General features: G+C 39.8%; 1 protein-coding gene across 1 annotated transcript in view; it reads left to right on the plus strand.

Moving 5' to 3' along the window:
• Positions 1–1,273: 1,273 nt before the first annotated feature.
• Positions 1,274–12,671, plus strand: part of CPED1 (cadherin-like and PC-esterase domain containing 1) — a gene marked incomplete at its 5' end in the record, with an annotated part of 73,491 nt that continues 62,093 nt past the window's right edge. Inside the window, 4 exons of the mRNA XM_010075205.1 lie at positions 1,274–1,341; positions 1,676–1,720; positions 3,611–3,797; positions 6,645–6,813. Of these exons, the coding sequence (XP_010073507.1) occupies positions 1,274–1,341; positions 1,676–1,720; positions 3,611–3,797; positions 6,645–6,813 (469 nt within the window). The remainder of the gene's footprint in view (positions 1,342–1,675; positions 1,721–3,610; positions 3,798–6,644; positions 6,814–12,671) is intronic.

Below are 12,671 nucleotides of genomic sequence, written 5' to 3' on the forward strand. Positions count from 1 at the left end.
CCCAAACCATTCTATGATTCTATGACATCTTGTTTTCACCTTACAGTAGGGTTTGGGACTGGGCAATGCAAAAAGGAACAGCAGAGAGAAAAAAACGTAGTTGACAGATGTTAGCCATTACCTCCTTGGCAAGCAGAAAGTGGGGTGCAACATGACTTATAACTTGGAGAACAAACTCTTTAGTAGGTTTTTAAGTGCCTCCTTTGAAGGAGGTCATGAATGTGCGTGAAATTAGGGCAGTATCTAGACACTTCAAGCTCAAAACTGCATGTTCATGCACACACAGACACACACGAATCTGCCAGCTGCTTCTTTCCGTATCTCATTAAGATAACACAGAGATCTCTGTTTTAGTATTGGACAGTTTACCTTTTACCATGATTGACTTAAATATTGCTTTCAGCAGCTCCTGTTGAAACGTTAGTAGTGATGGCTGATTGCACAGAACAATATTGCCGTGTCCCTTCCTTGGCACAGACAGTGGCTTTGTGTCTGTCAAAATCTTAACTGAATGGGCAGCAATCTGGAAAAAAGATGATTTATGGTGACTTCTTTGGAAAACATGTGAAAGCTTCAAGAAATGCTAATGAGCCAGAGGTCCAGTACATGTATTGGAGGGAAGCCTACTGTTTTTCCTCTTTTATGCTCCCAAAATGCTATATGAAAGAAAAAAATCTATGGAGTTAGCAATATGGGCACCACTGAGATGTTAATGTGTTGTTGTAACTGACTTGTCTTTTTTCACTGAGGATTTACATATGTACTCTGTATGTTGATCATGTGATTTGTTTTGAATTAGCAGACAAATCAAAACACAGAGATGTTCCTTTATATAAATTCATGCTAACCTCAGCACAGGTTATCACCATGACACAGACCTTCATTAGACCTTTTTTGAACAAAGTCTAGCTTTAACCTCAAATACATGGAAAAAAGCAGCATACAAACAGTTAAGAGATATGGTTTGGGTTATTTTGTTCTTGCTATATCCATTCTTCCTTTTCCCAGCAATTCACCTATATTTTGAAATTCATTTCTGTTTTTCTTTTTTTCATGTTCCATGCTACTATTTGTTATGGAAAGTGTGTTTTCTGTCATGTTCATACAGGCAACATTGATAATTCTGGGAACATGAATTCAGAAGGTTCTTCTTCACACAGAGAACATTAAAATATCATGTGCCATGAGTTGCCATACAGAAATTTTTGAAATATGTTCCATAGATTCTGTTCCTTCCATTCATGTAAAAATATGTCTGATATTGAATTGACAGGAAATCTTCTCAAGAAAATGCGAGTCCTAAGCAGAACATTCCTTCTGACTTCAGTAAGAATCGTGAAGGTAAGGGATCAAAGTAAGATCTTTTGTATATGGTATGTCTTTCCTATTTGTACTGCTTCTGGTAACATATATGATTTAGATTAGATTGTTCTGCATTGCAGCTGGAAGGTCTTGCCTTACTGCATATAAAAGTAGCAATTTCTTCCTTATCTGTGTAAATAGTTCTGCTGAGCCCCCCAGCAGTGTTCATGAGCCTAAAGCAAAGATCTCACACTGAAAAGAATAAAAGTAAACTGTGTTTTTTATAATTAACACAATGAGAGTTCCTTCTCCTATAGAACTGTGAATCAGGCTTAGAGCAGAAAATTATTAATTGTTTCTGTGTATCTTTCAGCATTGCTTTATTCCAGTAAGAGTGAAGAAAGACAATGCAGTTATGGTAAGTCAAGATCTTTCTAGAGAACTAAGGGGGAGGAAGAGGGATTACTTGAACAAATTTATTGGGTTTTTATGCATAACCTTTCAGTGAATGGAGTGCCTGTTGTCTGTTATGTAAAAAAAAAAAAAGGATTTTTAAATAGCAAGAGTGTTTATGAATAACTCACTAATTGGGCTTTTATGTTAAATAAGCCTCAAACACAAAGTTAAACATTGTTATGCATGCATATTAATGTCAGTATTCCAGCACTCCTTGATCCCTTGCCTAACTTCAACGGATTTTTGCCCCTTATTACCAAGACCTTTAAGACACATTTGTTCTTGTGGAATAACATTTAAACTTGTATGGAGATTAATCAGCCTTGTATAAAGACAGCCTTCAGCTCATCAGTGGAGTTTTAAAGAACTGCTTAAGAGTTTTTCTAAAATATCTCTTTTTAGGAGTATTTAAAGTATATTTAAAGATATGCAAAGTTTTAAAGTATATTTGTCTTTGATGGGAGCAATGCTTTCTGCTGCCTTCCTCATTGACGCGTTATCTGAGGGGTCACTTCAGAAACATGAAACAATTGCTCTATGGCAGCAAGGCTTTTCTAGCCATTGAGTTTCATTTACCCTCAGTTACTGACTTCGTGGTGCCTCTAGGAGCTCCTCTGTGTCAGTCACAGGCCAGAAATGCTCCTGGGATGGCTGACTGTCATGACCATTCTGACTGCATGATATTTTATTTTGAAAATACCTTCATTCATTTTATTTGGAAAATTCCTCCTCATTTTTAAGCTAGTAGCGAGATAACCTTTCTAGGTAAGGCATGCAGGATCTGGAGAACTGTTTATACTCATCTGTAGGATTTAAAAAAAAAATCTTCTGTGTGTCAAATTATAAGCCTCTGTACCTCCACAAATCTAGCCCAAATTCTGCTCTTCTACTGGAATAGGTTCCTTTACATTTTAATCCATACAAGAGGGTGCTGAAATTGCCCTTTTTTGTTTCTCAAGGCAGATTTTTCACCATAGAAAAGGCCCACACAGAACTTCTTGCATCCTTTATGGTCCTTTTAAGCCATGTTTTAAGCCACAAGGGTTCTTCAGATATTATAGTAAAAGAGTTTCCTGGCTGAAATATTTTCTGAAGAACCCAGTTTTAAACACATACTAGAGAATATATGCAGAAGGCAAGTTTTGAATGTGTAATTACACTGTAAATCTGGATCCAATAGGTTGGATTAGAATACTTGTCATAAATGCATTGCCAGCAAATAATTATTCTCATGAGTCATTTGGCAAACACTACAAAATAGAGGATACATTTGAGCAAATAGGATTTGATTGTGGAGATTTCATACACAGGGAAGGAGCTGGAATTTGTTGATTTAGGAATTTTAATAAATCATTGTTCCAGCTGTACTGGAAATGACCCCATGGGTCTAGATATTTCCATGTGACTTATTCTTATAAACACTAAGAGTATGTCTAACTTATTTTGATTTTTATTGGCAATTACGCATGTACATAAACCCTGTACACAGGCTGGTACCTAAGTAGGTTATGAATTTTGGCCTAACTCTTCTTTACATTTCAGTTAACCAACTGGAGACCGGATCTCACAGACCTAATCATTGAATTTTCAGAGGCTTGCTCAGACTTTAAGTTTTGTGACTCTGAGTAGTCATTGGGCACTGAATGATTAAAATATCTCCAGGGTCTAAAAACTTCTCTCAAGTGCCAATACAAACTCCCTTAACACCTTGCAGCAGGATTATCAGTCTCAGAGTGGGCAGATATTAAAAATCTTGCCTCTGTATGTGTTATCAATCTGCCAGAAGCTGCATGTTACTTAAAAATGTTCATACATTTCACAGTTTTTTTTCTTTGATGCCTTCTTGGTACAGATAAAGATACCCTATCTCATATCAGGCAGATCTTCACCAATCCACAGCTGGACTTGAATCCTCAGTTTAACCCAAAGATCAAAGAATACTACGCAGAAGTCCCATTCGACATGGTGACAGTGAAGATAGGAGCAGAACCCTCTAACTGTCACTGCCAAGTACACCTTGATGAGAAGAAAGGGCCAAGGTATGAGCAACAAAATACGAGTGTAAAAAATAAAAGTGTCTTTAACTTTGGAAATATGTCAGAGTATTACAGAATTGTTTTGTGTTTCCAAAAGCACAGAGTACCTATAGATTAGTCAGAGGAAAGTCAGAGGAAGTTCAACACTCAGAAATTTGTATTTATTTGTCAGTGTCCTGAAGGCACTTGGTGTCAGTGTCCTGAAGCGCACCGTTGCTAGCATCTTCCCCAGGTTCTCCAGTCACTGATAGCATTGATGCTGGGTGGGAACAGACCATCATTACACTGAACACAGTAGACAGCAAAGAATTTGAGCTTTCGTATCCAGGCCTTGATTTTGCACTGTGACCGAAGCTACTGTCCCACTTGGCTTCGTCCTTCAGCCAGCAGTCTGCTTACATGGGTCAGAATATGGCAGCTGGGTCCAAAAGAAGAAGTAAGTTCAAGTTTACTCATTCAGAATGATCCATTTTTGTCAGAATTATATTATAAGGGTTTGTCATAGAATCATAGAATCATTTAGGTTGGAAAGTACCCTTAAGATCATCAAGTCCAACTGTTAACCTAACACTGCTTAGTCCTCCACTTAATCATGTCCCTAAGCACCATGTCTTTTAAATACCTGTCGGGATGGTGACTCAACTATTTCCCTGACCAGCCTGTTCCAATGCTCTACAACCCTTTCAGTGAATAAATTTTTCCTAATACCCAGTCTAAACCTCCCCTGATGCAACTTGAGGATGTTTCCTCTCGTCCTATTGCTTGATACTTAGGAAAAGCGACCAGCACCCACCCCACTACAGTCTCCTTTCAGGTAGTTGTCGAGAGCGATAAGGTCTCCCCTCAGCCTCCTTTTCTCCAGGCTAAACAACCCCAGTTCCTTCAGCCACTCCTTATAAGACTTGTTTTCTAGACCCTTTGCCAGCTTTGTTGCTCTTCTTTGGACATGCTCCAGCACCTCAATAACTTTCTTGTGGTGAAGGGCCCAAAACTGAACACGGTATTCGAGGTACAGCCTCACCAGTGCTGAGTACAGGGGGACAGTTTCTTCCCTAATCCTTCCACACTATTTCTGATACAAGCCAGGATGTTTTTGGCCTTCTTGGCCACCTGGGCACACTGCTGGCTCGTATTCAGTCAGCTGTTGACTAACAGCCCCAGGTCCTTTTCCACCAGGCAGCTTTCCAGCCACTCTCCCCCAAGCCTGTAGCATTGCAGGGGGTTGTTGTGACACAAGGGCAGGACCCGACACTCAGCCTTGTTGAACCTCATGCAATTGGCCTTGGACCATTGATCCAGCCTGTCTAGATCCCTCTGTAGAGCCTTTCTACCCTCCAGCAAATCAACACTCCTGTCATCTGCAAACTTACTGAGGGTACACTAGACCCCCTCATCCAGATCATTGATATGGATATTAAACAGAACTGACCCAATACTGAGCCCTGGGGAACACCACTTGTGACTGTCAACCAGCTGGATTTAACTCCATTCACCACAATTCTTTGGGCCTGGCCATCCAGCAAGTTTTTCATGTAGAGAAGCGTACACTGATCCAAGCCACGAGCAACCAGTTTCTCCAGGAGAACACTGTGGGAAACACTGTCAAAGGCTTTACTAAAGTTCAGGTAAACAACATCCACAGCCTTGCCCTCATCCACTAAGTGGGTCGCCTTGTCATCAGCAGGAGTCCCAGCTTATCTGATCTTTTAGAGAAGTATAAAGCTGGAGGATAGGAGAGAAACAAAAGTCGTCACTAAACATCAGGTTTGAGCACTGACCCACAATCCTCCCTGATGTTTAATTGCTACTATGATCTCTCTCACAGACAGCAGCATGTGCCAGGGACAATCCCAATAGGCATTTTGGGAATGACCTGTTTTGGGATGTTGGGAGGGACAAAAAGTGTTTATTTTTCTGGGTCAGGTACCTCAGAACCAGAGAGCTGGTCTATTTACATGCTAGCCATCAGTGAGAGGATAAAAGGGAGAGCAGGGACAATGATTCGCTTGGGAGAAAGAATCCTTAACCATTACAGAGCTAGCTTTGCTTCATGGCATGAAGCACCTATACAACATACCATCTTTTTACTGACTATGAAGCAGATTCTTTGACCTAGAATGTCTGTTAATAACCAGTCTGTACAGTTGTTACTGATCTAGTGCCTAATGTACTTCCTGTATTTTCAATAAGAAATTAGTTTGATTTATCATTTCAAAAGAAGCTCCAATAAAATTCTTCCACCCAACCTTTTAGTGTTTTAATGGTAACTGTCTTGACAGTCAACACGGATACATGTGAAAAACTTAAGAGATTTCTTCCTTGTAAAAGGAAAACAGATTAGCAATATGTCCTTTACACTGAAAAGTAAAAGCCCTGGAGGTGCAGTTTCTGTGTCTCACAACATTTCTTATTCCCCTGCCAAAGGAAGAAGAGCACAGTTGAACTTTGCTCTTGTCTGTCACTCTGAGCAGTTTGTCTGGGACTCCATCACATTTGGCAAGAGATCAATTTCAATGGCTAGCTGACACCTCTGATTTTATTTTTCTCCCTGTTGACCACAAACTGGGACCTGCCAGGAGTTATTGTCCCTAGTGGCTTCAGTCACAGATTTCATACCAGAAGTGTTCATGCCAGATTGCACTGCCACTGAAGCTGTTTTAACTAAGGTTCACTGTCAGTATTTTGTCTTCCTGAAATAACTGTAAATTGTTACAAATCTTGTTTTACACTGTTTTTTATTTAAAATCATGTGTATTTTGTAAGAGAAAGAAAATGTTAGAAATAAAAGTTTCAGTGTAAAACTTCGTTTCTTTAGTGTTTATTCCACTTCTTTCCTGTTTTGCCTTGCAGCGTTGCTAACTATCCCCTTGGCCTTGGATTGAACAAAGTTGTCATTCTTGTAACAGACGATTTGCAGCCCAGCCCTCAGGTTGTGAGCAGCTACAAAATCACAATTTATCGAGAGGACCGCCCTAGTCTGCCTTTGTTTGATGACTATATGATGTGTGGGTTTGTGCAGGTATTGTCTCTTTATTCTTTTTGCTCTACAAATTAATAGTGAATTTAACTGGTTTCTGTTCACCCAGTGGTATAAATTAGGGTACATGGGCTAAAGCCGGCGTAGAGTCAATTTTGCCGAAATTAGAATTTGAGTTCTAAATGCTATAATTGTATGAAATACATCATTTACACAATGTTTTGGATATAAAAAGTAAGTCCAGCACAAGTACCTGTTACAGTTACCATGTATTTAAGAGCTCCAGGTTGATTAATGCTTGCTTTGTTAGGCCAAAATCTTAACCATCAGAGAGCTGTTGTTTGCTTGTGAGAAAGCAGTCCTTCTGTCCTGTGCAGTGGGCAGACTGCAGTTTTCATAACTATCTATCAGTGACATTGGAGCCATGGAAATCCTTTTATCAGGAAAGATATTTATGATGACATTGTGTTTATCAGAGTTCAAGACACATGCTGCTAGACAATTTATGAAAGAAAAGTGTTTATTCTAGAAGACCAACAAACACAATGGAAAAAACCCACTGATGATCCTGAAGGAAGGGATGATTGTCGCTTAGATCACATTTAGCCAAATATAAGTTTAGGAATGCAATAAGTTACTCATAACAAATAAAAATCCTTTGGAAGCAGTGGGTTTCTTGAATGACAAAAAGGTTGACAGTCTGTCCGATAGGGCTCAAAAGGGGCTGCGGAAGGGGAGCTCAGGCTGAATTTCCAATTTCCAATTTCTGAATTTCTGATTTCCAATTAGAAAATTGGAAGAAAGATAATGAAAGAAAGGAACAATGAAGTTTTCAGTTAATGAAACCATGGCGATAAAGATATTCTTCATAAGACAGAAAATCTGGGATACAGGCTGGAGCAGAACTGTTTGGATTCCAAAGTTTGGGGACTAAATGTTGGTACTTGATATGGTGGGCAAAGATAAGCCAGTTGATTCAAAGAGGGAAGTGACATGGTAAATCATAATCAAGGGCAATGCTTTTGTTTGTGGGATTTTAGGCAGATTAAAAGCTTTGGTGGGTTCATTCTAAGTATTAGAGCATCCAGGAGGAATATGTTTTGTCACAGTTTATTCTGCAACCAGGAAGCAGAATTTTCAAAACCATAATGTTGAAACTGTAATCCATCTTCAAGTCAAATGTCTAATCTTCTCTTTATTTACTTTCTTTATTAAGATCCTTTTATATCAATATATCATTTTTGTAAAACTTTTTTCCCTTCTCTGGTTTCTTTTTATATACTGCAAAAGAGGCTAGGAGACTAGGTCGGGAGAAGACAGAGCATTTTATGTGATGGGAGAGATCAAGAGGGATTTTTTTTTCTTGTGGTGAAATAAGAACTGAGGCTTAAAACAGGAGCCAAAGAGATTATATATGTTGATAGCAAATTGTATGTTGGCAATAATTATCTCAATCTGCAAATCAGAACTGCCAGAGAAAATATATATAGTAATCATAGCCTGCTGCCTCCTGATCTGAATACCTGATTATGGTGTTGTCTGGCCCCCTACCTATTCTTTGTCTTTTCTTTTACCCTTATCTTACAAACTCAAAAGGTTAAGGACCATCTTCTTGCTCTTTGTACTGGCTCAGCACTAGATCTAGTAGTTGCTACACTAAAACAAATAAGAATAAAAACATATAATACCTAAGATTTCAGTTCAGGTGTTCAGCAATTTACCTGACACCTTAGGTGTGAGTTAGTGTGAAAAGGAGAACAGGTTGAGCTGAAGTTATATTACTAGTAGAACACACTGGCTGGAAAGACGTGAGGAAAGCTCCTCTTGTTGCCCAATTTGGGGCATGTATCTGGGTTTAGGAACAGGAATTCAACCTCATACACATCCTCCCACACTAGAGTTTACCCTGTTGTTAATGTTTTATGATAGCATTTATGAGACTCAGTATGAATCTTTGAAGCACTGTGAAGGCAAAGAGATCTAGAATGATAAAAATGAAAAGTGTTTTAGAAGTTTCTTTTGATTGAGCTTGGTTTTCTGCTCATCTGTGAAATTAATATAATTGTTCAGTGCATGGAAGGACTTCAGGAGTTCAGAGTGAAAATGATGAAAAGCATTCTTGTGGTATCTAATGAGGGCTGTGAAGATACAGTATGAGATTCTGAAACATTTTTTTAGATATGTTAAAGGCAAACTTATCAGAGAGCGCATTTAAAAAACAAACAAAAGCTGGAGCTGGAGATAGAAATGGCATTCTAAAGCCCTTAAAAGCCTGCATTTTTTCCCCTTTTCCATATTTGCTAGAACAGAATTTATTGCCTTTGTTTAGAAAGACGTTTTTTATCAATACAAAACTTGGGTTTTAAATAGCATCATCACATTCTGCTTTTCAAACCAGAGAACATTATGCACTTTTGCAGGGTGGGTTAATACACCCTGATCAATGGCGTGAATGCTTGTTGTCTCATTAACAAGACACCTGTTTTAGGAGCAAAAGGGTAAATACAGCGTGAACTGATGGAGTCTCCTTTGGACACTTGACTAGGCACAACTGGGATCACACATGGGGAGAGAAAGGTCACTGACAGTCGTGTGGTCTTTCTCACAGAAGGCTTCAGTTAAAATTCTAATCCAGCAACTTTTTTTTTTCCTGGCTTTCTTTTATGTTTAATCCCATTAGGATATTCAGGTTTCACTGCAAGATGATACTATAAGGAAGGTTACAATAAAAAGACAGAGTGTGGGATGTTGTTTCCAGTCTTCTAACAATTCTCATGCAGTGGAATAAACCTGGATTAATTTCAAGGCTATTGAGTTAAGAAGTATGTGGTTCCAAGCCTTGCAGACCCTAAAATGGGAAAAAATATTGACCTCTCTACTTTTTGATAGCAGCTATAATATCCTCATTAAAACCAAATTAGTAGGGAATAAATTGTGGCATCACCATAGCACCTTCAGCAGCTTTGGTTGCCTTTCGTTGTGCGTTCTGCATTCTGATAGTATTGCTTCAACTACAAATAGAGAGGTTATTGGTTCGTGCTTTAACTTAATATTGTGCAATTGTTGACAATATTCATATTAACTGTCATTGTGAGAAGTGGTGCCATTAAGAGCATCTTCGGTCATAGGCTTGTCAACCTGACAAAGAGGGCTTTAAACTAAAGTTGCTGGGGGCGGGCACTGGAGGCACTCCAGTTTGATGCCAGTGCCAGCAATAAGTGCCCAGAGCCTGGAGAAGGACCACAGGTCAGCAGGAGAGCACCTGAAGAGCAGCACAAAGGAATTCCAGCCAGTAAGTCAGTTTCATTTAGGGCCCAACTTAAGTGCCTCTATGCAAACACTCTTTAGGGAGGACAGGCAGAGGAGATGAGGAGTGTTGCCCTCTATGTCAGTGACCAGCTGGAGCACATGGAGCTCTGCCTGGAATGGATGAGGAGCCAACTGAGACCTTGTGGGTCAGGATTAAAGGGAGGGCAGGGACAGGGGACATTATAGTGGGGGTCTGCTACAGGCCACCTGACCAGGAAGACTGAGCAGATGAGGCCCTCTATAGACAAATAGGAGCAGCCTCATCTTCACAACCCCCGGTCCACATGGGGGACTTTAACCACCCTGATATCTCTTGGAGGGACAACACAGCAGCCAGGAGGATCATTGAATGCCTTCATGATAACTTAATTCTTAAGTGATAGAGGAGCCAATGAGAGAGGTGCTATGCTGGACCTTGTTCTCAGTAAGGAAGGGGAATGTGAAGCTCAAGGGCAGCCTGGGCTGCAGTGACTATGGAACGGTGGAGTTCAAGATCCTTAGGGTGGTGAGGAGGTCACACAGAAAACTCACTACCCTGGACTTCAGGAGAGCGGACTTTGGTCTCTTCAGGAATCTGCTTGATAGAGTACCATGGGATAAAGACCTGGAGGGAAGAGGGGTCCAAGAAAGCTGGTTAATAGTCAAGCATCTCAGCAAAGAGGAAGTCAGTCAAAAATGCCAGGAGGCCTGCATGGATGAATGAACTCCTGGGCAAACCCAAACAAAAAAAAGGAAGCCTACAGAGGGTGAAAGTAAGGACAGGTAGCCTGGGAGGAATACAGAGAAATTGTCCGAGCAGCCAGGGATCAGGTTAGGAAAGCTAAAGCCCAGATAGAATTAAATCTGGCCACGGACGTCAAGGGTAACAAGAAAAGCTTCTGTAGGTGTGTTGATGACAAAAGGAAGAGTAGGGAGAATGTGGGCCCCCTCCAAAAGGAAATGGGAGACCTGGTTACCTGAGATATGGAGAAGGCTGAGGTACTCAACAACTTTTTGCCTCAGTCTTCACCGACAAGTGCTCAGGCCACACCACCCATGTCACAGAAGGCAAAGTCAGGGACTGGGAGAGTGAACAATTGCCCAGTGTAGGAGATCAGGTTCAAGACCATCTAAGGAACCTGAAGGTGCACAAGTCCAAGGGGCCATGAGATGCGTCTGTGGGTCCTGAGGGAACCAGCGGATGAAGTTGCTAAGCCACTATCTATCATATTTGAGAAGTGGTAGCAGTCTGGTGAAGGCCAGTTTGGATGAGATTTTGAGCAACCTGATCTAGTGGAAGGTGTCCCTGCCCATGGCAGGGGGGTTGGAACTGGATGATCTTTAAGATACCTTCCAATCCAAACCATTCTATGGTTTCATTATCACATGTGAAGATGTGTTACCAAGATATGCAGAATACAAAGCAAGTGTCAAAAAACTGAGATCTCAAGACAGGGGCATCAGTCCAATGGGAGCTGATCATACAGGGGTATTAACCTCAAGTGAAAGATCTCGGACTACGTACAGATTGTCATAAAGGACAAAATATTTTATTCATTCTTGCACTGCCCATTATTGTTAAAATGCAATCAGATTTATTTATGCCTCATTTGAAATGTGGGGATGCTACCTCTTTGACTATTAATCTTTGTCTAGTTGCAATCATGGAAAGTAGCTGGTGATGTGCTTAGGGAACTTTGACGCTGTGAACTTTTGTACCTATAGTGTCCTGCTGCCACATGTTTTGGTGTTTTTGTTTGGGGTTTTTTTGTATTTTAGTAATATAGTTGTTTATTTGGTTTTGCATTTGCATTGTGAGTAATGGATAGCTAATATATTTTATAGCTATAGTGTGTATCATTCTCTTTGTGCATTTGCACAAAACATGAAAAAGTACTTTCCAGAACCAGTGCAGTGCAGTGGGATGATGCTCTGGCTGTCCTACAGCTTTCTCAGGTCTGAGAGAGCGGATTTACAGGAGAACAGCTTTGAAAACTTTCCTGATTTTTATAGAACGCCTAACACTTAAGTACTATTATCTCTTATATTTTTAGAAACCCTTTTATCATACTCATTTTCTGGAGTCCAGATAGCATAAGAAGTCCAACAGAGCTGATAATGGTGTAGCATTGCTGACTGTGTAACACCAAATGGCTGCAATGCAGCTGGCAAAAAGTTGACAGCAACAAGATGTTGATTTCTCTTTCTGTCTACTAAACTTCCATTGATAAAAAAGCAATTAAGACCTAGGCCTTATGTAATAACTGTATTCAGTTTTACTGTAGTCTTTGAGGATTAGAGATGAGAAAACCTTTTAGAAGGGAAGAAGCCTTTAAAAAAAAAATCAAATTTCATTTTTTGTTATGTAAGATATGAGAATAGTTATATCTTTGTCAGCTCAAGTTATAAATTTCCCAAGGAAATGAAAATGTTTTTACTTCATTTTAAACTGCATTCTATTACAGTTAGAGTGCCTTTCATGCCAGACAGTACAAGTAAAAACTGTCAATTATAGAAATATGAATTAACACTTTGCCTAGTGCTTTCATGCAAAGATTTCAAAAGAGCCTTGCAGCTATTAAATAATGTCCGTAAAATTAAAAAACAAAACA

Source organism: Pterocles gutturalis, unplaced genomic scaffold, assembly GCF_000699245.1.
Source record: "Pterocles gutturalis isolate BGI_N339 unplaced genomic scaffold, ASM69924v1 scaffold12477, whole genome shotgun sequence".
Classification (NCBI taxonomy): Eukaryota; Metazoa; Chordata; class Aves; order Pterocliformes; family Pteroclidae; genus Pterocles; species Pterocles gutturalis.